We start from the raw sequence: 25,140 nt of genomic DNA, 5'->3' as shown, positions 1-25,140 counted from the left end.
AAACGCAGCATGTTCATTAAATTTGCGGAATCGCGGGGATTCCGCACACCTAGGAATGCATTGATCCGCTTACTTCCCGCATGTGGCTATGCCCACCATGCGGGAAGTAAGCAGATCATGTGCGGTTGGTACCCAGGGTGGAGGAGAGGAGTCTCTCCTCCACGGACTGGGCACCATATAATTGGTAAAAAATAAAAGAATTAAAATAAAAAATAGTGATATACTCACCCTCTGATGGCCCCGGAGTCTTCCCGCCTCTCAGCGGTGCACGCGGCCGCTTCCGTTCCCATGGCTGCTTTGTGTGAAGGACCTGCGATGACGTCGCGGTCACGTGACCGTGACGTCATCGCAGGTCCTGAACACAAAGCATCTATAGGAACGGAAGCCGCCGCATGCACCGCTGAGGAGATCGGGGGCCATCAGAAGGTGAGTATAACCATTTTTAATTTTTTTTTAGTATTTTTAACATTATATCTTTTTACTATTGATGCTGCATAAGCAGCATCAATAGTAAAATTTGGTCACACTTGTCAAACACTATGTTTGACAAGTGTGACCAACCTGTCAATCAGTTTTCCAAGCGATGCTACAGATCGCTTGGAAAATGCTAGCATTCTGCAAGCTAATTATGCTTGCAAATTGCTAGGAATATGCATGCCAATTCCACATGCGATATACCCACGGCAGGAGTTGCAGAATTGCTGCGGAAATTTCCGCGGAAATTCTGCAACGTGTGCACTTAGCCTTACAATTATTAAAAAAAAATGTTGGTTCAACACCTCATGGTCTAGAAATATTTCTGAACTAATATTAATATACTCATTATTAATCTTCTGAAAGAGATGTGATCCTGTCTGTAGGGAAAAAGGCAAATGTTGATGAACTCAATTGTTAAAGGGATTCGGTCACTAGATTTTAGCTATGTTATCTGAGAGCAGCAGAATATAGGGACAGAGACCCTGATTCTACAGGTGTATCACTGTACTTGTTACTGCAGTCCTGATAAAATCACTGTTTTATCCTCTGCAGATCTAGTAGCTCTCTGAATGTTGAGCTCTGTATAACTCCGCCCTCAGCACGGATTGGCAGCTTTCTGCTTATGCACAGTGTACACAGAAAACTACCAATCAGTGGTGGGGGGCGGGGTTATTGGGGTTACACGGAGCAGGAAGACTACATGGCACGAGACAACAAGTCCTCTAGTGATAATCTCCTGATAAAACACTGATTTATCAGAAGATTATCTGATAAAAGTAGAACACACAGCCCAGTAAGTGACACATCTCTGGAACAAGGGTCTTTGCCCCTACACCATGCTGCTCTCAGATTACATAGCAAAACCTGGTGACAAATTCCCGTTAACATACTGTATTATCCAGATAGATGCATGAATTTTGCAACTACAGTTCTTCAGCTAGCTCCTCTTCGATACAGCTGTCAGATTGGAAATGTAAGTAGTCAATTTTGAAGTAGGAATGTCTGATGTTCAGGAAGGAATGGGGTAGGACAATAAATAAAGCAGACCCACAGTCTATTTGATCCTTGTCCCACTTATCCAGAATGGGAGAACATTTAGACCGTGTTTGTTTTCACTATCATGCCTGTTAGGACAGTATTTGCGATCTGGGTAATACAGTAGTTTATGGAGATTATTTATTCAGAATTTGCATAGAATAAAATCCAACAGCCTGTATTATAATACCTTGTTTAGTGTTCTTGTTCCTGTTTTAGTACTTTTAGGGGAATACTTGGTTTCACCATGTGGAACTCTGCTGTCTGCAATAGTTTCATTATGTGCAGTCTTGTGCATGGGACCTAAAACAAAAATGTCACAACAGCCAAAATTCTCTTGGCATAGATATCTGACAGTAAAAAAATGTTTAATTATTTTGTTTTATCTGGATAATAAGTTTGCCATCACAATGAACAAGTCAGTGAAAATCCCTAGTGCGTAATCTTTTCTTACAGGACAGTGCCCTCGTGATTTTACCAAAAAGTGATAGTGACCACTCTCGACCTGGCGCATAGTGGGGCCTCTTGCTAATAATAAATATTACTTTCTCCAATCCCTAATAATTATATAGAGTAAGTGTTACTTAATCCGCCAAGGTGTTTTGGTGCTATAGCAGCTGACTAATGTTGGCTTCAAAACAGTCCATGATCAGAAATGGGTTATGGGAAAGTCAAACTACAAATGTATTATTGGGCATAATTCCAATTTTGTCACCACCTCCTCTCTTTTGATGGGTGATATTATCTTATTTTCAGTGACCTCTGTGTAGTCCTGTTAGCAGACACTGACTGGTTTACTATATATCTTCTGCTCCAGAATTGTAAAACTAAAATATTTATACATATATAAATACACACACACATAGCTGTGCAAAAGTTTTAGGCAGGTGTGGAAATAAATGTTGCAAAATAAAAATATTGAGCAACCCTGAGGACGTAGATGCAGTGGTCAGCCAAGGAAACTTAGTGCAGCAGATGAAAGACATATCATGCTTACTTCCCTTTGAAAGTCAGAAGTCCAGCTGTGCCATCAGCTCAGAACTGGCAGTAACCAGTGGGACCCATCTAATGTTCGTAAAAGTATATCCAGAAATGGTTTTCATGGCAAAAATACTGCCAAAAAGCCATACTTTTGACATGGAAACAAAACAAAGCGACTCTGCATGAAAATATAGCAGTTGGGTAGCAGAACAATAGTGCCAGCACTCAGATGAAATCCAGACAAATACGAGGAGAAAATACAAACTCCTTGCAGATGACTTGATGAGATTTGAACCCAGGACCCCAGTGCTAACCACTGAGCCACCATGCTTCCCAATTAGCTCCAAATTCATTTTGCAAACAAATTTATTCCCATGCATACAACACTTTGTCATTAAGAGCTATATTCACCGTATACTTCCTGATATTTGGCTTTGATAAAACGTTATTGGTGCGGTCTTCTGCGGATCACATGCGTTTTTGCAGCAGAAACGCACTAGAAAGGCACGTGTGATATTTACCTGTGGATTTTAATGCAATTCTATGGGGGAAATCTGCAGAGAAAACTCAATGTAGCCACAGGAGATATTGACATGTTGTGGTTTGGAAGCAGTCACCGCAGGTCATTTTACACTGAGTATAGACTAGGGAGATTTCTATAAATCCCATCCACTTTGCTGGGACTGTAAGACGCTGCGTTTTTGATTCAGCGAAGATATGCAGCGTCAGATGCTCATCGTGGGAGCACAGTCTAACTCTCCGATTTTTGAAAACATTCTTACTTTGCAGCATTTTTCCCACACCTGCCAACAGTACTATATGGAAATCTAATATATATTTCACGTCCTACTTTTTTACAGCATAAAAATGTAACAAGAAAACGCCCCATCACTCGGCTGATGGCGGTGCGGCACTGCCCTAAGCCTCACAGGAGATTCTGAATGTGTGTCTTTACCTCTTTTACACGACCAATAATGGACTATTACTGATATCATCAGTTCTTGTGCTGCTAGTTAGTACATTACCTTAGGCCGTGCTTTGGTTTGTCCTTCCAGTTGAGGCTGCAGCTCTGGGAAGCACATTGCCAGGTTCGATCTCTTTGCTGCCAACTTAGAGGAAATGAAAGTGCAGATTCTGCTGTGTCCACGGACTCCTCCATGGATGAATCTTCTGAAACCTCATCTGCCAAAGACGTGCCCGCTGGGAGCCTCCACACTGCCCTAAGTGAACTGAAGAGCCTTATATTAAGCATACTGGACACTTGTGAAGCCGCGGTACGTCATCCATCATATATGTACTAAAGATTGGTTTTGAGTGGTGACATTATCATTTTTGCTCAAGGTGAATAAATGACTACATGTAAGAGTCATAGGAGCATTATAGTTAAAGAGACGATCACTATCTGGACATGAAGTAGTCCCCCTTTTGTAAATAAAAATAATAATCATCTACCGCATTGGCGCCATTCTAGCAATGTCGTTGCGGGGTCACCCAGGGCTCGTGTGACATTGTTATGTTATGCAGCCAGTGACGGCTATTAGGCTTCTGCCATCTCACTTCTGTCATATGAAAGCAGATAAAAGTAAGAAGTGAGAACGTAGCAGCTGCTGATTGGCTGCAGGGATCACATGTTAGACCAATGTGAAGCGAGACCCGGCGCCGAAATAACTGGACCGCTGCCATTACCAGGAGGTGCGTATCTGTTATTCTTATTTTACAAGGAGGAATAGCCGGTCAGTGACTGTGGCTCGGCTGATTAGTGAGGCATGTCCCCGGCCATCTTTTCCAAGTATGTTTTCTCTAAAATCCTGCAACGTTTCAGAGTAAAACATACAGAATCGTGCAGCTGATTCATGCTGCCTGAGGTTCGAGCAGCATGAATGGCCATATAAAGTGGAAGGAAATCGAATTGCAATGCTCGGACTGGCCGGCAGCTCTCCTGATCAGAGCTTGACAGCTTCATGTATCTCTATACAGCTGTCAGGAAAGCCGCCGGCCAGTCTGAGCATTGCGATCCGATCTGAATCCCATTTATAAGGCCATCTGACTGCTCCCTGAGCTAGGAATAATGGTTTAACAACAACACAAGCCAGCATGTAAACCTGGTCCACATACGTCACATGCACACCTTGCAGCACGTAAAAAGGTTAATGGTTTATACTCAATCTTGCACTTATTAGTCCTTTAGTGATATTCACCTGCTGATAAACAGTGATTTTATCAAAACTACAGCAAACAAGTGTACGGAGCGAGGCCTCCCCCACTGGTCAGGGGATATGTATAACCCATACATACCCTCTGTTTACGGGTCTGAAACCGGCGATTCCCCGCAGCGCACATGACTGCTAGGTCCAGAGGAGGTAGCACTCCCAGTACTTCCCCATCTGTATACACAAGGATTTGTTCAGCACTGTGTATGCAGAGATCGAGAAGGTAAACATTGTAATATGCCAGGTTTATCTTTTCTGTGTGGAGTCTGGCTGTGTGTGGCAGCCACCTCTCCACCCTCTCAGCTGTAAAATCTCCTGCAAGCTGCTTACCATGCAGTGATGTTTTAGAACATCAGTTCAGAGCAAAGTTTGGACGACCCTGACGATCATAGTCTATGGATAGTTCAGAAACAGTTAAAGAGGTTATCCAATATTAGAAAAGCAGTGTTTAGCCTACAAGCACACCACCCTAAGCAAGCCTGATTTTGGAAGCTAAGCAGGTTAGGGCATGATTAGTACTTAGATAGGAGAAAATCAACGCTGTGTCAAGAGCTTCCTATTCTATCAGCACTACTCTGCACTGATGAGGGGTAAGTACTCTGAAACAGCAGTCTGTATATAGTTGTCAGAAACCTAGACCGCATTCTTATTAAATAAATTAACCCTATTGTTACCAATTACACACATTCATATTACATCCTTTAGTACAAAGAGAAGTCATAATACATAATTTCATGGTTTAATTTCATAGAGTTCACGAAAATGTGAAGATGATGGTTTGGAGGAGCAGATCAAGCAGACAAGTGAAGACTCAAAAGCTCTAAGGGAGCTCTTACAGGGAGAACAAATACGCATGAAGCAAACTTTTGAAGAACTACAAAGGCTTCATAAACAGGTAACATATTGAAAACATTTTTCATTGTGATTGTGGGACCTGTCACTAATGCCCCTTTTATGCAGCCTGATTCAGGTCATTTATTGGTCTGTTTAGGCAGGCCGATTAACATTGAATGCACATAGAATATCATTTCAGACTGCTGATCCCTTTGTTCTTCCGGTGAGAAGCCACCGACAGATGTCGGTCAGTGACTTTCTCATACAGAACACAGAAGTGCTTGACATGCCCGGGAGAGTCAGCTGTCGGCCATGGCATCATTTGGCATACAGCCATGTAATGTGTATAGCCAGTTTGAGGGCAGCATGATCTTGCTGACTTATTTATTTTTTTTTATATTTTGGATTTTTCACCAATTACAAGCATTGAAGACTTATGAAAGAGGTTGTATAATGCCTTTGACTATCTGCTAAATGATTTATCCTGCTGACTCTAACGACAGTGTTCCCTGCCAGGTCACCTTATTGAGTGTGGAAATGACTGCACTGAAAGAAGAACGAGACCACCTCCTGGAGCTTACCCAAAATAATGATACACATGAACGGCTAATAAAGGCGATAAAGGATCGAGATGAAGCTATAGCCAAGTAATCCAAATTTCTGCACTTTTACATTATCAGCCTAGTTTAGAATTTTCCTTTCACTGGTAGATGCTTGTTATTAAGCAGCTCTTATTCTAGAGGCCTAAACAGCTGATTGAAATACTATAGAATTGATATATTAATATTATACATGCAACATGGTGCACATATATTTCCTAATAGTGTTGCATTCCTTTACTACATATATAATTATATCAGTCCAAATTAAAAAGCATTAAGCGGTTATCCAGCCTCAAAAAAAATGAATGGCTTAGCCTCAGGATAAGCCATCAATATTACATTGGTGGGGGTCTGATTATCAGAACTGCCGCTGATCGGCTGTTGAAGAGGCAGTATGATCGCTGCAGTCTCTGCATTTGCACTGTACTTCCGTGCACTGTATTGAACGACCTCTAAAAATAATAAACTGTGAACAAGTCTGCTGCTATAAACACTGAAGCCTTTACACGATGGGAAAATAAGTATTTGATACACTGATGATTTTGCAAGTTTTCCAACCCACAAAGAGTGGAGAGGTCTAATTTTTATTTATCGTAGGTACACTTCAACTGTGAGAGACAGAATCTAAAAATAAAAAACAAAAAAAAAATCACATTGTATGATTTTTAAATAATTAAATAGCATTTTATTACATGAAATAAGTATTTCATACAATAGAAAAACAGAACTTAATATTTTGTACAGAAACCTTTGGTTGCAATTACAGAGGTCAGAGGTTTCCTGTAGTTCTTGACCAAGTTTGCACCCACTGCAGTATGGATTTTAGCCCACTCATCCTTACAGATGTTCTCCAGAGCTTTCAGATTTTGGGGCTGTCGCTGGGCAACATTCAGCTTCAGCTGATACCAAAAAGCTCTATCTTGGTCTCATCTGACCACATGCATTCTCTAGATAAGTGTTTCCCAAACTCCAGTCCTCACGGACCCCACAGGTCATGTTTTCAGGATTTCCTTAGTATTGCGCAAGTAGTGGAAGTATCATCAAGGCATCAGGAATTGTCTCACCTGTACAACACTATGGAAATCCTGAAAACATGACCCGTGGGGTCCGTGAGGACTGGAGTTTGGGAAACACTGCTCTAGATCATCTAGATGGTCATTGGCGAGCTTCAAACGGGCCTGGGCATGTGCTGATGTGAGCAGGGGGACCTTGTGTGTACTGCAGGATTTTAAGCCATGACGGCTTAAAATGGTAATCTTTGAGACTGTGGTCCCAGCTCTCTTCAGGTTATTGACCCAGGTCCTTCCATGTACAGGTCCTTCTCAAAAAATTAGCATATAGTGTTAAATTTCATTATTTACCATAATGTAATGATTACAATTAAACTTTCATATATTATAGATTCATTATCCACCAACTGAAATTTGTCAGGTCTTTTATTGTTTTAATACTGATGATTTTGGCATACAACTCCTGATAACCCAAAAAACCTGTCTCAATAAATTAGCATATTTCACCCGTCCAATCAAATAAAAGTGTTTTTTAATAACAAACAAAAAAACCATCAAATAATAATGTTCAGTTATGCACTCAATACTTGGTCGGGAATCCTTTGGCAGAAATGACTGCTTCAATGCGGCGTGGCATGGAGGCAATCAGCCTGTGACACTGCTGAGATGTTATGGAGGCCCAGGATGCTTCAATAGCGGCCTTAAGCTCATCCAGAGTGTTGGGTCTTGCGTCTCTCAACTTTCTCTTCACAATATCCCACAGATTCTCTATGGGGTTCAGGTCAGGAGAGTTGGCAGGCCAATTGAGCACAGTAATACCATGGTCAGTAAACCATTTACCAGTGGTTTTGGCACTGTGAGCAGGTGCCAGGTCGTGCTGAAAAATGAAATCTTCATCTCCATAAAGCATTTCAGCCGATGGAAGCATGAAGTGCTCCAAAATCTCCTGATAGCTAGCTGCATTGACCCTGCCTTTGATGAAACACAGTGGACCAACACCAGCAGCTGACATGGCACCCCACACCATCACTGACTGTGGGTACTTGACACTGGACTTCAGGCATTTTGGCATTTCCTTCTCCCCAGTCTTCCTCCAGACTCTGGCACCTTGATTTCCGAATGACATGCAAAATTTGCTTTCATCAGAAAAAAGTACTTGGGACCACTTAGCAACAGTCCAGTGCTGCTTCTCTGTAGCCTAGGTCAGGCGCTTCTGCCGCTGTTTATGGTTCAAAAGTGGCTTTACCTGGGGAATGCGGCACCTGTAGCCCATTTCCTGCACACGCCTGTGCACGGTGGCTCTGGATGTTTCCACACCAGACTCAGTCCACTGCTTCCTCAGGTTCCCCAAGGTCTGGAATCGGTCCTTCTCCACAATCTTCCTCAGGGTCCGGTCACCTCTTCTCGTTGTACAGCGTTTTCTGCCACATTGTTTCCTTCCATCAGACTTACCATTGAGGTGCCTTGATACAGCACTCTGGGAACAGCCTATTTGTTGAGAAATTTCTTTCTGGGTCTTACCCTCTTGCTTGAGGGTGTCAATGATGGCCTTCTTGACATCTGTCAGGTCGCTAGTCTTACCCATGATGGGGGTTTTGAGTAATGAACCAGGCAGGGAGTTTTTAAAAGCCTCAGGTATCTTTTGCATGTGTTTAGAGTTAATTAGTTGATTCAGAAGATTAGGGTAATAGGTCGTTTAGAGAACCTTTTCTTGATATGCTAATTTATTGAGACAGGTTTTTTGGGTTATCAGGAGTTGTAGGCCAAAATCATCAGTATTAAAACAATAAAAGACCTGACAAATTTCAGTTGGTGGATAATGAATCTATAATATATGAAAGTTTAATTGTAATCATTACATTATGGTAAATAATGAAATTTAACACTATATGCTAATTTTTTGAGAAGGACCTGTAGTTCTGGGTTGATTCCTGACTTTTCTCAGAATCATCCTTACCCCACGAGGCAAGATCTTGCATGAAGCCCCAGACCGAGGAAGATTGACAGTCATCTTGTGTTTCTTCCACTTTCTAATAATTGTGCCAACAGTTGTTGCCTTCTCACCAAGCTGCTTGCCTATTGTCCTGTAGGCCATCCCAGTGTTGTGCAGGTCTACAATTGTGTCCTTGGACTGCTCTTAGGTCTTGACCATGGTGGAGAGGATGGAGTATGATTGAGTGTGTGGACAGTCATCTGTTATACAGGTGACGAGTTCAAACAGGTGCAATTAATACAGGTAATGAGTGCAGAGTAGGAGGGGGGTTTCTTAAAGAAAAACTAACAGGTCTGTAAGAGCCAGAATTCTTTCTGGTTGGTAGGTGATGAGAAACTTATTTCATGCAGTCAAATGCAAATTAATTGTGTAAAACTCATAAAACGTGATTTTCTGTTTTTTATTTTTTAGATTCTATCTCTCACAGTTGAAGTCTACCTTCGATAAAAAAAATTACAGACCTCCATTTTTTGTAGGTGGGAAAACTTGTAAAATCAGCAGTGTATCAAATATTTATTTTCCCCACTGTATATTACCAATTTTAGCTTACAGTATGTAATGTTATCTTTTTTTTTTGTACCATATTTACTTATTATTGTCTCAGATTTGACTTTAATGGGGTTCATAAAGAGAGATCTCACTGTCAAATTTGCAGAAAAATTTTACAGAACTGTAATGTGTTTTTTAATTAAAAGGCTTGTGCAGGATTAGAAAAACATGACTCCTTTCTTCCAAAACCAGTACCACGCCTGCTCATGGGTTATATGTAGTATTGCAGTTCAGTCCCATTAATTTCAGAGAAAATGCAATATGCTACACAACCTGTGGCCAGCTGTGGCGCTGTTTCTAGAATAACACAGACATGCATTTCTCATCCTGTACGTCTCATTTAATGTTGGTGTTTCACATAGACATGCCTTTGCTTTTCTTCTTATTAAGGAAAACCGCAGTGGAAATGGAGTTGGCAAAATGTAGAATTGATTTGATGTCACTAAACACACAACTACTAGATGCCATTCAACAAAAGCTAAATCTGTCCCAGCAGCTGGAGGCTTGGCAGGTAGGGGCTTTATTTCAATATGCAGATTGCTCTATAATAAACCAATGTCAAACAGAGTGTCTTCACTGTATGATGCATTTCTAATAGATTTAACCATGATTTTTCGGATTTAGAATCCAACAAAGAAATACGGTAATACAACCTGTAGTTTTCATGTACAGATTCACACTTGCAGTATTTGGATGTGGTTTTTAGATCCAAACTCAAGCGTGTGTACTTGTGGCTTGTCTTAATTGGGAGCCATATTGCAAAGCTAAGACTCCATGCTGAAGAGGCGAATGTGGCCACCAAGCCAACCGTGCTAGTTTCCAGAGCTAGGTCATTTTTTACTCTAAGAAAGTTCAGTCCAATTCAGCACGGACCTCAGGGCTCGCTCAAGCATTAAGATGGCCCTGAATGGCAACTACAACTTAAGATTGTCATTTTATTTTCTACATACATAAGTCGGCTTTTTGGCCATCATAAATCTGCCGAAGGAAGAACTTTTGTCACAGCTGGAAGGTGGATTGTGACTTTTCCCCATAGAAAACACTTCAAATCGCACCAAGGCCATGATATTATGGCTCAGCTTTCAGCCATCATGTATCTCTAGCCTTGATGATAAACTGCTTAGTGCACTGGTCAAAAAAAAAAATAGCAGCCTTCAGCACTGTGTAGTAGAATATGCAATGATAAGATGCTCTACATCAGAGTAGAGGGGTGTGTGTGGCCACTGGACCGGAGCACTCAGAACAGTCTACTACAAGCTGGTATCATTGTGGTATCATTGTGGCATCATGACTTTGCACCAGACTTGTAATCAGGAGAACCGCCGAGGTTTCTGGCAGGTAATAAGCGGTTTTCAGGGCTCCTGTCCAGCCCCCCCGGAATACCGATGTGGCCTTTGGACCAGGGTCTTACCAATCCGTTCGGCGCATTCACCCATTTCTACAACTCAGGTTCTTTCTAGGGTTTCTGAAACATACACCAGTGTTATGAATTTCTTAAGTAATAGTTTTCCAAAAGTAGTAGAACAAGAAAATAAGGGTATATTCAAGAGAGGAGCAATTCTCTTCCCACTGCCCTGTTCCATCTCCAGTCCAATCCTCTATGGCTACTGGTCTTCACTTCTGAGCCCTGCAAGATCTTGATGGCGCATGAGGCCTAGTGGAAGAAAGGCAGAGTAGTAAAGACCATTTGACATGAAGGACTGGGCTTGCCGGCAGAACACGGCAACGCAAATCATAATGCCCCTCTATAGTATATTCACATGGCAGATCTGCTGTAGACATTTCTGCAGATGATCCATTCAGGTGTATAGAACGCAGATAAATCTTATATAGTAGGTATATATTCAGAAGGTTGGGATGTATTTGGATGCAAGAGTGTCTTCCACAAATCTGACATGTGTTCTTCAAAGAGTACAAGGCAAAAAAAAAACTTCATGCTCAACAGTCTTAATTTTCCCTCCAAGACTTCTAAATCATGTTAAATTTTGGGTCCAGTAAGAAGCAATGGATCCTAAATTATTAAAGGGAACCTGTCCTTTCCCCCATGCCCTCCAATCCCGCAGCATTCAACGATGTGTGATTAAACTTCCTCCCTAATCATCCCTGTATAACATAATGCAGTTGAATAAACACTTTAAATATGCATTTAGAACTTCCACTTTTATGCTAATAAGGGCTTTGACTAGTTGATGGGGCATTAGTTGTTCCAGACTAGCCAGCCCTCTTTCCATGTTATCATGCCTCTGTGGGCGTGATAACAGTTTGCACAATAACATAATTTGCACGAACGGCGTCATCGCCGCTCATGCAAATCTATGTCATGCATGTCGCTCATTTAAGCAGCCTCACTGAAGCCAGGTGTACGCTTGCCGATTTCAGAGGAATACTGTTCATGACCTGAAGCCATCTTCTGAACTTCCGGTCAAGCGCAGTGTTGCCTCTGAAGCTGGGTGTATGCTTCCAGCTCCTGGTGGTGGACCACCAGGTGATGAACCCGCATCTTGCCACCCGGCCTGACGTCACTATTATGTCTTACACAGACCCTCTGTCCACACGGGCCCAGGGAAGCACGGGGAGTGAGAAGATGCGGCCCATGGCCCCTTTCTCTAGCACCAGTGAAACTGCCTGGTAGAACTGCCACCAGTTCCTGGTTAGATATAATCCTGTTAACAGACCAGGCTTATTTCGGGCCAGAAACCAGCCCTGGTAGCATGGAAAGTTAAGCTGAGAAAAGGAAGTGTGGATTTGTGGATCGGGATAAAAGAGCAGCCTAAGGTTAAAAAAAAAAACAAAACCTCCATGGCTATTTGCAAATACAAACCTGTTGTTTTATAGGTTTACAGGAGTGCACTAGTAGGATACACATGATCCTAAATGAAGACACATTTTGCCATTTGTTTGAATCCCATAATCCCAATAAATTAATTGGATTTGTTTGCATGGGTTCCTAAGCATTACATCTTTACGTTTCTTGGCTATAGTTTGCTTCCTCAGGGCTTTTCACTATTTGGCTCCTTTGGTTTCTGATCTAATGGCCTTTCTCAGATCCTGTATCGACAACTTTAATCATACACCCCTCCTGCCTTAGAGGTGAGATTTTGTATAGCTGTAATGGCTTATCCATCGTGTTGAACCATCATCAATCTCACCAAAGGCATTTTTTAGGCGTTGGTTATGTGTTTGCATTTCATAGTTCCACGCTATTATATTATGTGATCATTGCATCCAGTCATACCCCATCCATAAGTTATCATGTGTCATAACTGATAGATCAGAATACATTAGTGTAACAGTGTAAAATACCCCAAATGTCGGATAACAAAAACAAGTTATATGTTCATCCTCAGTAGTTTTTGCAACAGGTTTCATCCACATGGCTGCATTTTGGTTCCATGCAAGCTCCAGGTCATACAAAGCTTAAAGGGAACCTGTCACTTCCAGAAACACTACTTACCTGCAAACATAGGGTTAATCCGCATTTCTAAGGCTACGTGCACACATTGCGGAAAGTCCTGCGGATTTTTCCGGACTGATTTTGGTAAATCCGCAGGTAAACCGCACTGCGGATTTACCGCGTTTTTTTGCGGATTTCACATGCGGTTTTACACCTGTGGATTCCTATTATGGAGCAGGTGAAAACCGCTGCGGAATCCCCACAAAGAATTGACATGCTGCGGAATAAACAACGCTACGTTTCTGCGCATTTTTTCTGCAGCATGTGCACTGCAGATTTTGTTTTCCATAGATTAACATGGTACTATAAACTCAGGGAAAACCGCTGCGGATCCGCAGCAAAATCCGCAACGTGTGCACATACACTAACAGGTATGCCTGCCTTACTGGAGTAGCGGGTACAGAGAAAAACATAACTTCACTTTCTCCCTATAGCTACTGATCCAGTAAGCCTGCCAGACATGACTTCTACGCCATTCACCGTCAGATTATCACTATATCTCCAGGTAAGTAGCAGTTCTGGAGGTGACAGCTCCCCTGTGTGACCCTACTGTACACATACAATTTCAGTTCAATGCCATATTACAAAGGTATGCTTGGGGAAAATGCAATACATTGCTGTATAGAGACCAGTGTAGTGCCATACTAATTCAGGGGACACAGCTCTGCCAAGTGGCCTAAGGCCAAAATGAAAAATAAGTTACAACAATCATTTCACAACTCTGGTTATCCCCATACCAGGTATTTGCAGGAAGGGTTAAAGGGGAGAAGTCATGTCCCCTAACACCATTAGCTTATCAAATGAGTTTTATTCCTCCTGGCTTGGAATAAAGTACTATGAGCGGCGGCTGTAAGTATGCCCCAACACCCTGACCGCTCACTCTGCACATGTGCATTGTCTCCTGGTAGATGCACAGCCTTGAAATGCTAGTTTGCGGATAGCATAGGTTCCCTTTAAACTAAAATATATGGGGCAGTTAATTTACTCCTAAAACAAGTTTTGGGAAGTTATTATTCCCTCACCATCACCACCCAGATCAACTGATTGGCAGGGATCCAGCTGCTGTACCCCTTAGCTATGCAATTTCATCAATGGAGAAATCATAGGCGCTTGCATGACATCCATTTAAAGATGATGTAAGCTGTAGGATGCTTTCACATTGTGCTTATTCCCACGTTCGTGGGTCCCGTTGGGGCTTGCTTCCTATTGCCCCTGTAAAATGGGATTCGGACGTATGCGCCACCGGGACCATAATTATAGTCTCTGGCCCTGTTGATGCATACATTCAAATCCCTTTTTGTGGGGGAAGGGGACCCATGTTATTCAATAGGGCTGTTCAGATGAACAGGGTTTTTTTTCCCCTCAGACTGTCCTTGGCAAAAAAAATAAATAAATAAATGCAGCATGCACAACTTTCCACCAAGTATCGGATGAGACCCATTCAAATTCTATGGGAGCGTAAAAACATGGATTTCACACGAACATTCAATTGTAGTAAATTAGTGTAAATATATAAATATTATATATAATATATATAAAAACAGATCGCAAACTGATGTCACATGAATGTGAAAATAAGGGACACGGATGAAAATTGGATGAAGATTAGGAAAAAAAAATAGAAAACAATTTCCCGTACGATTGTCTGCAGGGGCCCTTAGGGCAAGACAATATATGAGACTAGCCGCATGTGTGAAAATGACATCCACAATGATGCCCACTTGCTACAGAATTTCTTGTCCGCCATGCAGCCATTGGCCTATTGACCAGCGGGTTTGAGTAGGTGGTCAGCCAGAGCGTTTGACAATGCCCCATTAGTGCTGCACCTCCCGGCCAGAACTAACCCAGTCACAGACTATTATTGGGATATGTGGGGACAGTATCATCAGGGGTTACAGGGTGGAATGAAGGGGGGAGAAGGTCTTGGGATGTCGAAATTACCTTATAGTTCATATCTTACAGTTTCAGAAGTAAACTTAACAGGACAAAATATATATAAATGGAAATAAAAACAGCAATACAGAAATGGTCAAATTTAGCACAGCAAAAAGCTACCTAGGTAATCATTATTAATTAGGGGTTACAATACTCCCCTCTGTTCCACCACTCGTGGATCGCTGGCATTTTTCACCCTGAACTACTGGGTACAAAAGTGCAGGTCATCAGTGAGTGACAGAAGCTGGATCGTCTTTAGTCCAGTAGTGTCAGTCATTTCCTGCAGTTGAAACATTTATTATACACCGGCATTTAAACATTTGGGCACCCCTGGTCAAAAGAACTATTACTGTGAACAGCTAAGCAAGTTGAAGATGAAATGATCTCTAAAAGGCCTAAAGTTAAAATGACATTTCCTTTGTATTTTAGTAGAAAAAACCAAAACAGTATTTCCATGTTTTACATTTTAAAAATTACGATAAGGAAAATGGGCTGATGCAAATATTTATGCACAGTGCATGGTTAGTACCTAGTAGCACAGCTTGTAGCCAGCCAAGAGTCTTTCAATTCTTGTTTGAGGGATTTTAATCCATTCCAGTTCTGTGAGATTCCTGGGTTGTCTTGCATGCACTTCTATTTTGAGGTCTAGCCACAGATATTCAATGATGTTCTGATCAGGAGACTGTGAGGGCCATTGTAAAACCTCCATCTTGCACCTTTAGAGGTATTGTGGATTTTGATGTTTGTTTAGGATCATTATCTATTTGTAGAAGCCATCCTCTATTCAACTTCAGTTTTTGTTTTTTTACAGATAGTGTTATTTTTGCATCAATAATTTGTTGATTTTTCATTGAATCCATTCTTCCCTCTATCTGTGAAATGTTCCCCATTCCATTGGCTGTAACACGACCCCAAAGTAGGATTGATCCACCCCGATGCTTAATGGTTGGCGAGATGTTCTTTTTCTGAAGTTCTGTGCCCTTTTTTTCTCCACACATAACTTTGATCATTGTGGCCAAAGCGTTCTATTTTAACCTCATCGGTCCACAAGACTAGTTTCCAAAATGCATCAGGCATGTTTAGATGTTGTTTTGTATACTTCTGAACCTGAATTTTATGGTGAGGACGCAGAAGAGGTATTTTTTTGAAGACCATTCCATGAAGGCCATATTTGTGCAGGTGCCTCTGAATAGTTGAACAGTGTACCACAACTCCAGAGTCTGACAAATCTTTCTGAAGGTCTTTTGCAGTAAAGTGGGGATTCTGATTTGCCTCTCTAGCAATGGTACGGGCAGCTCACTATAATTTTGATTGGTCTTCCAGACCTTATCTTGACCTCCACTGTTCCTTTTAACTGCCATTTCTTAATTACATTTCAAACTGAGGAAAGTGCAACTTGAAAATGCTTTGCCATCTTTCTCCTGCATTGTGGACCTCCACCATTTTCAGAGTCCTAGGCAGCTGCTTAGAAGAACCCATGGTTGCTGTTTCTTGGCACAAGGTTAGAGGAGGCTATGTTTTCATAAAGCTAGCAGATTTGCATCAGCTGACCTTTCATAACGATGACAGTGAACAAGCCATAACCCTAACAGGCTAATTAAGGTCTGAAACCTTGGCCAAAGTTATCTCAGCACAGAAATCTCCAAGGGTGCCCAAACTTTTGCATTGGCTCATTTTCCTTTTTATATTTTTTTAAAAAGTACAAAAATGATTTGGTTTATTGCCTAAAATACAAAGGAAATGTGTTATCTTTAACCTTTAGAGATCATTTCATCTTCAACTTGCTTAACTGTTCACAATAACAGTAATTTTGACCAGGGGTGCCCAAACTTTTAGGGTATGTGCACACGTTCCGGATTATTCATGGATTTTTCTTGTTTTCTGCATGTTTTTTTTCGGCAGCTTTCCGCGGCAAAAACGCTTAAAAAAACGCATACATTAAGCATCCCATCATTTTTAATGATCTCCGCAATTTATGTGCACATGTTGCGTTTTTTTCCACACAAAAAACGCATGCAGAAAAATACGCACCATGTTAATTAATTTTGCGGATTTCCCACTATTATTGCATTGGGAACCTCCAGAAAAAAACGTGAAAATTCCACACAAAAAATGCCCAAAATACGCGATAAAAACGCGTGCAGAATTCCTGTGGAAAACCTCAGGAAATTTCTGCATACTTTCCGGACGTGTGCACATAGCCTTACATGCCAGTGTATTGAGTTACAAAATGACTAAACTCCTTATACATTTCCTCTATTAAAAAAAAAAAAAGCTAAAAGATTTTTTTAAATAAAAAAAAAAATAATCACATTTTAAAGGGAGCATGTCAAGTTAAAAATTGTATCTCCTCTGCAGACAGGATATTATAGAGCAGGAGGAGCTGATCAGATTGATAAACATTTTCGTGAGGAAAGTTTCTGTAAAACCTTTTATTTTATTCATTGAAATCCCTGGTGTTTGTATGGAGGAGTCCAGTGGGTGGTCCTACTCAGATTGACAGTCTTCCCTGTATGACTGTGCATGCAGAGATAGCTGTCAATCAGTGAATAGGACCGCCCACTGGACTCATCCATACAAAGACCAGGGATATCAACGTGTAAAATACAATTTTTTGCAACATTTATATTTTTGCTCACCCTGTTCTCTATACCATAATGTGCACAGATCTGACTGCATGTAAAACGTGACTGGTTCTGGTTCCTATAAACAGCCACAACAAAATCATCATCGTGTCCTATATTTGCATGGTTCATGTTGGAAAAGGTTTGTGGCATCTGTGTGTCTAGCTTTCCCCGTATATTCACAACACCCCATTTTCTTCATAGAGCCATTTTGCCTGGGTCTAACAAAATTGTTCAAATATGATTTTTTTTTTTGCTTTTCATTAACAGGATGACATGCACAGAGTCATTGACCAGCAATTGATGGACAAACACCAGAAGGAATGGAACCAGACTGTATATTCCTTCTCCACTGGCCACCAAATCAAGCATTGTGGCAAGGTGACCACTCTGAATCGCACAGAGCGGCCTGGAGAAGAGCCTATTGGGTCTGAAGGAAGACGCCTCTTTTCATTTCTTAAGAAAACAAAATGTTAGTGGGAATTGCTCAACCTTTCCAGTGAACCATGGCAGACAGCCGAGTAGGGGAATCATTCGAAAGGCATAATGGGTGATCAAATCCTTAGACAATGCCCACGGTGAGAGGCAAGCGGGCTTTTGGCTTAGGACAGTTACTAGAAAGTGTTCTGCTTAGCGCCCTGGCTAAGTAATGAGGTACTTGTATTTATTTCAGATGTATTTCTATCGTGGAGACACACACTCTGTTGGGTGGAGTCTTTCCATGATGAACACCTTGCACTTTTAGAGCCATTTGTTTCTATTCACTCCATAGCTTCCTTGATAACTGACTTTTGCAGGTATTACCATTGTAGACAGGTCCTGAGCTGCTCTCGGGGCAAGGAACAGACGCCCTACCTCTGGTCTTCCAGACAGAGCACAGCACAGTGGAATGGTCCCTACTGTTCCCTACAGCTCACGTACTGAGAGATGCTCCATGTACAGAGAAAAACTGCATTTTTATAATGAATATTGCATACAGTTCTGGTTTTGTAATACACAGATATAAAGAGAATGTCATATTTTTAGTACAAAATTATGCTCTTTTTATTGTAAACTCTCTGGAATAAAATATTTCTATGATTTCCTTGTTCCCTCTGAATACCTTTGTTCACATCCTGCCACACACCGTAAGTACGAGATTTACCCACTCCACATTATAGAAATATATATAATATATATTTATTTCTATAGACACTGATAAGACACTTTTTCCAAATTCAGGATCCATGTTTCACATTTTTTATTAGTTTGTTCCTACTTATGAACATGATGGTACAAAAAATTTGGCAGGTATTTTTTTTCCATTATATATTTTTTCTCTTAACATAATGGTTCTTAGATCGTAACAAATTACTTAATAGTCCAGGATCCATCCAGCCTTTTAAAAAAGCAAAACAAAAATGATCTTGTGGTTGTCTGTTCTGCACTGGTCAATGGAATAGATGCTCGATTTTCTTTAGCGTGGTTTTAAATAGTGACAAAAACTAAACAGCAGGGAAGCAAATTGACAGCAAGGCCAAGTAAATCTTACCCTAACAGGTAGGACCCAAAACCGGGCGCAAGGTTAAGATGCCATCTGTCCTAAATCTTTAAAAAATTTGATCAGTTCATATACATCACGAGTCATGACAGATTGGCGATCGGGAAGCAGAAGCCAAAGCAATAGGAGGGCGGCATGGCTGGTTAACGAAATATACAGTATGTACAGACTCTTGTTAATCAGTCCAAGGGGTAGGCACTGCAACTGTCCTTTCCTAGCAGATGCTCCAGAAGAGCAGGGGCGACAAGGGGATGACAAGGAGCCACAACACCTTGTTGGCACAGCAATAAAAAGGTGCCAGCGCCTCTCAATAGAAAACCTTGAGAAAATTCTTAAATTAACAGCACAAAACTGAGAAAATGCCCCAACCCCTGAAAGCTGGGCACTGCCCGTGGTACAGTTACTCTTCGTCCCAGAAACGAATGTTCGGATTGAGTGCGGCCTCTCTGTGCTGTGCCTGCACCTAGCAGCATCTCTTCTTCCTTTTACTGTTTTTGGTTAATTTGACCACATCATTCTGTTGCTGTTGTTGCTGCTTTGCCAAGTTTTCTTTCTTTGCTCGGAGGACTAGCTCAGTAATGCAGTTAAACATCTAGAAAAATAAGGGAGGGACATTAAAATCTAAACCCACCAATATTATAACATGTGAATCCTTTATTTCGATTGTGACTGTTTTTTTAATACCTCTTTACGGTGTAATCACACATGGCAATGTTTTTGCAAAAATTTCAAATGAATTGTGGAAAATTTCTCTTGCAGAAATTTCTGCAATAAATATACAGCATGTGAATAACCCTTATCAAAATGCCATAAGGCTTCCTTTATACATTAGATTCTGTAGCAGAGAAGCAAAAGCCCCGATCAGGACTAGGCGTGCACCGCGCCAGAAACTGGAGTAACCGTGCTGGCGCAAGCCACGCTGCCACTTTTCATAAAGTGGGCATAGCCACACCCTATCCCGGATACATCTGTTTTGCTGACTGCCTAAAAATGACAAAGTTGCAAAAAATTTGGTACATTTCAAAATGTTTTATGCTAAAGTATGACCTTATAAAAGACACCCAATATTTCTAAACGTAGCCTTCCTAAAACAGCCAATTAAAAAGCACTGATCAGTTGACTAAAACCTGCAATGGCAGACATGATCAGTATATGCTTCTTCTACATCTTTTGTTGATTCACCTCCTCAACGTTGAGATTTTCTTTGGCGCTTGTCTCAAACAGCCGAATATCCATCTGCCCCGCAAATTTATAGGCGTCTTCTGTTTCCACCACTTTCCGCTCCGGGTCATCATTTTTATTTCCCACTTTAAAAAGTAAAAAAAAAAATTGAATCACATAGAAATTGTTAATAAACATCTCTTATGTTGCATCTGAGAAAAAGAAAATGTTCTCACCTAATATCCGGCACACGTCATCACAGTTCTGGTTTATTTCGTGTAACCACCTTTTTACATTTACAAAAGACTCGGCACTGGTAACGTCATAAACAACAATGACACCATGCGTCCCTCTGTAGTATCTGCAAGAAACAATTACAAGAAAAACTTAAAGGGATTTTTTTTCACTTGCTGGTATAGCACCATTATATTCCGCAGCGCTTTAAAGATATCACCATCGCAGTCCCCAATGGGGCTCACAATCTAGAATCCCTATCAGTATGAATTTGGAGTGTGGGAGGAAGCCCACGGAAACACGGGGAGAACATACCCAGAAGCCTAACCTGCCCATATTATCGGAGCTATCATATGCTGACGGTATAACTAAATCACACCTCGCCTGTATGATGCGGGCTCAGCTGAGCATGCTCCAGACATGTACTGCTGATGTCAATGCAAACTCTGCATGTTTAGAGTAGCCCTCCCGGAATAGTCTCCCATAGTCTGCTGTTGAGGCGCACAATAACCAACAAGTGTCTGCCAGCGAGTACTGGGCATAGGTCTTAGATGCACGATACTAGCTAGATAACAAAAGGACAATACCACCACTCTCTGGATACTGTTGTAGTAACCAAACAAGAAATAAATACAAGAAAAGTTATAGTATTTTTTAATAACCCTGAGGCTAATGATGGAAATTGTGGACTCCCACAGAAATCAACACAACTGGAAAAAATACAAAAGGGAGAACTGCAAAGTGTAGATGTTAATACCCAGACTGCAAAAAGAAAGCCAATGTAAAAAGATTAAAAAACAAAACGAACTTTGATCACGTATCTGGGGCCTTTATCTTGAGACCTATTAGGGCGAACCATCTCCGTATTGCACTGCAGTATGTGATACTGTCATACAGACAACAGGACATTAAATATACAGACAAAGAATATGGATAAACTGCCATAAGAAGCTGATCCATTGCTCATACTTACGTCGATGTTATAGTCCGGAATCGTTCCTGCCCCGCTGTGTCCCAAATCTGGAGCTTCACTTTTTCCCCATTAATTTCTACTGTCCGGATTTTAAAATCAACTCCGATCGTTGTGATGTAGCTGCCTGCAGAAGATAAGCAAGACATGTGTGGCTCCAAAAGGTTTTTCCATTAGACCCGATGGTGATTTATCATGGCATACAGCATAAAGGTGCCACAAGCTTGGTGATCAGAAGCCATAAGTGACCTTACTAGGGTAAGAAACCAAAGCTGCGCAGGCAGGATACGAGTCTAGGGGTATGTCTACAACTTCGGAAGACAGACAAGAGATATATAGCGTGCAGTATACATTGTGCCAGGGATGATGGGAAAGTAAGTGGCAGACGAGCTTTTATGAGGACATGTTCATACACAAGGGGCAGGGTCTACAGATAGGTGAAGTGAAGGTAGAGAGCTCAGCATAAAGGCTTATATGAGGCTATACATACCTGAGAAGGTGTTATCAGCAAACCTTAGGAGTAAACTACTTTTCCCGACACCTAAGACAAAATAAAAGCAATTAATGTTATCGGCTACTTAACTAACCCTAATGCTCACACACAGAGGTCGCATAATGGCTGCACAGGAGTCATTGACAGGTTACTTTACATATAGCCTTGAGAATTCTATGTATGAGACTTCGGCACTGATCACCAGAGGCAGCACATAGCGGCAGTCCACTCCGGCTGGGGAGAGATGTCATGTACGTGCTACAGTCACTGGAATACATCAAGACTGGGTGATCCTCCAGAATCCATCCTTTCCTCAACCGTCAATCTACTAAAATGCTTGTGCATGCCCTCATCATCTCCCGCCTTGACTACTGCAACATCCTTTTCTGTGGCCTCCCTGCTAACACCCTTGCACCTCTCCAGTCCATCCTTAACTCTGCTGCCTGACTAATCCATCTCTCTCCTCACTACTCCTCCGCTTCCCCCCTCTGCAAATCTCTTCACTGGCTCCCTTTCCGTCAGCGTATCCAGTTCACATTACTAATGCTGACCTACAAAGCCATCCATAACCTGCCTCCTCCATATATCTCTGAACTAATCTCTCGATATCTACCCTCACGTAATCTCCGGTCCTCCCAAGACCTCCTTCTCTCCTCCACACTTATTCGCTCCTCATCCAATCGCCTCCAAGACTTCTCCCGAATATCCCCCATCCTCTGGAATTCATTGCCCCAACACGTCCGACTATCAACCACATTCGGATCCTTCAGACGGAACCTGAAAACCCATCTCTTCAGGAAAGCCTACAGCCTGCACTGACCCCGCTGCCTCCTCACCACTACCGGAGATACTGCCTCACCAACACCGAAGCTCCTGCAACCCTCAACCTATTAACTCCTTCCCCATAATCCTATAGAATGTAAGCCCACAAGGGCAGGGTCCTCGCCCCTCTGTATCAGTCTGTCGTTAGTTTGCTTACTGTAAGTGATATCTGCAACTTGTATGTAACCCCGCCTCATGTACAGCACCATGGAATCAATGGTGCTATATAAATAAATAAATAATAATAATCCTCAGCAAGGTGTGGAGTCATGGAGGGACACAGTCCTGTTGAGGGACATGACAGTGGCTACTGCCAGCAGGACCGTAGCAGTAGTGGGCACCAGAAGCCTATGGACCGGTCCTGTGCTGAAATATGTATTGTGTCCATGGTGAGGTGCAATGCGAGCTGTGGCACCAGCTTGATCTTTCATGCAGAACAAGTTGTACAGTCAATGTGAACCCTGACAGATCCCCATGACCCACCAGCATTCGTATATTCCTTTATACATTCCCTGCCTAACCAGTCCTTTATTTTGGATGACACATTAAAAATACTTTAAACATCTGCTAAATTCAGTTTTCAACCCCTTCATGACGGAGCTTTTTTTGGTTTTGCATTTTCGATTTTCGCTTCCCCTCCTTCCCAAAGCCATAACTTTTTTATTATTCCATCAATATGGCCATGTGAGGGCTTATTTTTTGCAGCACAAGTTGTACTTTTGAACGATATCATTGGTTTTACCATGTCGTGTAACAGAAAACGGGAACAAAATTCCAACTGCGGTGAAATTGCCAAAAAAAAGGTGCAATCCCACACTAGTTTTTTGTTTGGCTTTTTTGCTAGGTTTCTTTAAATGCTAAAACTGACCTGCCATTATGATTCTCCAGGTCATTACGAGTTCATAGACACCAAATATGTCTAGGTTATTTTATCTAAGTGGTGAAAAAAATTTCAAAGTTAGCTAAATAAAGAATTGCGCCATTTTCCGAGACCCGTAGCGTGTCCATTTTTCATTATCACGTGTTGAGTGAGGGCTTATTTTTTGCGTGCTGAGCGGATGTTTTTACTGATACCATTTTTCTGCAGATACGTTCTTTTCATCGCCCGTTATTACATTTTAATGCAATGTCGCGGCGACCAAAAAAACATAATTGTGGAGTTTTGATTTTTATTCTCGCTACGCCGTTTAGCAATCAGGTTAATCATTTTTTTTTATTGATAGATTGGGCGATTCTGAATGCGGCGATACCAAATATCCCTATGTTTGATTTTATTTTTATTGTTTTATTTTGAAGGGGGGGGGGGGGGTGATTTAAACTTCTATGTTTTATTTTTTTCATATTGTTGAAAACTTTTTTTTACTTTTGCCATGCTTCAATAGTCTCCATAGGAGGCTAGAAGCTGCCACAACTCAATCGGCTCTGGTACATAGACACGATGCGCAGATCGCCTCTATGTAGCTGAATTGCAAACTTGCTGTAACAACCATAGAGGTCTCAAGGAGACCTCTGGTTGTCATGCCGACACGCCGGTGACCCCCGATCATGTGACGCGAATCACCGGCGAGTGCAGTTCCTGCTGAAGCGCTTGTTAACTAGTTAATAGCGGCGGGTGGATAGCGATTCCGCCTGCGACTATTGCGCGCACATGTCAGCTGTACAAAACAGCCAACATGTCCCGGCTTTGAGGTGGGCTCACCGGCAGAGCCCACATCAAAGCGGGGATACTGACATCGGACGTACCATTCCGTCCGATGGCAGAGAGGGGTTAATATGAAAATCTTTTGACTAGTCGATGAGGCGTTTCTTTCCCCAGACTAGGTGTCCTACTTGGCATGTTATCTCGCCCCTGCACGTCATTGCTTCTCGACTTCAGAGGCGCACAGTGCATGTCCAGAAGTGTAGAGAAACCCTGACACCCACGGAGGAGCCAAAGCTCAGTCGCCAATGCGCTGTAAGCCCTGTTCTTCTGGCGTCAGGCTAGTTCTTTGCTTTCGGACATGCGCACTGTGCCTCTGAGGCTGGGAAATGTATACCTGGCTTCAGAAGTGGAATGATATGCAAGAAAGACAATCTTGTGCATACACAACACGCCAAGTGCAAATCACATTATCACCCCGACAGGGGCAAGATAACATGCTGAGTGGGGCGAATAGTCTGGGGAAACAAGCGCCCCATCGTCTAGTCAGAAGATTATTTGCATGCTAAATGCACTG

The 25,140-nt window shown here is 41.8% G+C and overlaps 2 protein-coding genes across 3 annotated transcripts in view; one reads left to right on the top strand and one right to left on the bottom strand.

Annotated features, from left to right (window-relative positions):
* BICDL1 (BICD family like cargo adaptor 1) overlaps positions 1-18,784 on the top strand; it is an 84,565-nt gene extending 65,781 nt beyond the window's left edge. The window contains exons 6-11 of one of the 2 annotated variants that reach the window (XR_013223764.1): positions 3,549-3,767; positions 5,455-5,598; positions 6,054-6,184; positions 10,082-10,202; positions 12,673-12,781; positions 17,975-18,784. Coding sequence is in view for 1 of the 2 variants with exons in the window: in XM_077294752.1 (XP_077150867.1) it covers positions 3,549-3,767; positions 5,455-5,598; positions 6,054-6,184; positions 10,082-10,202; positions 17,975-18,181 (822 nt within the window). In the remaining variant the exon portion in view is untranslated. The remainder of the gene's footprint in view (positions 1-3,548; positions 3,768-5,454; positions 5,599-6,053; positions 6,185-10,081; positions 10,203-12,672; positions 12,782-17,974) is intronic. The other variant, XM_077294752.1, reaches the window with a different exon arrangement.
* Positions 18,785-18,920: 136 nt separating this feature from the next.
* The window catches only part of RAB35 (RAB35, member RAS oncogene family), a 32,647-nt gene continuing 26,427 nt past the window's right edge, over positions 18,921-25,140 (bottom strand). Inside the window, exons 2-6 of the mRNA XM_077294768.1 lie at positions 22,100-22,150; positions 21,613-21,736; positions 20,642-20,766; positions 20,427-20,551; positions 18,921-19,836 (exon numbers count right to left, since the gene is read on the bottom strand). Of these exons, the coding sequence (XP_077150883.1) occupies positions 19,708-19,836; positions 20,427-20,551; positions 20,642-20,766; positions 21,613-21,736; positions 22,100-22,150 (554 nt within the window). The 3' untranslated portion in view covers positions 18,921-19,707. The remainder of the gene's footprint in view (positions 19,837-20,426; positions 20,552-20,641; positions 20,767-21,612; positions 21,737-22,099; positions 22,151-25,140) is intronic.

This window comes from Ranitomeya variabilis, chromosome 1 (genome assembly GCF_051348905.1).
Source record: "Ranitomeya variabilis isolate aRanVar5 chromosome 1, aRanVar5.hap1, whole genome shotgun sequence".
Classification (NCBI taxonomy): domain Eukaryota; kingdom Metazoa; phylum Chordata; class Amphibia; order Anura; family Dendrobatidae; genus Ranitomeya; species Ranitomeya variabilis.
The sequence above is the reverse complement of the archived record's forward strand: the minus strand, read 5'-3'. Positions and strand labels throughout refer to the sequence as shown.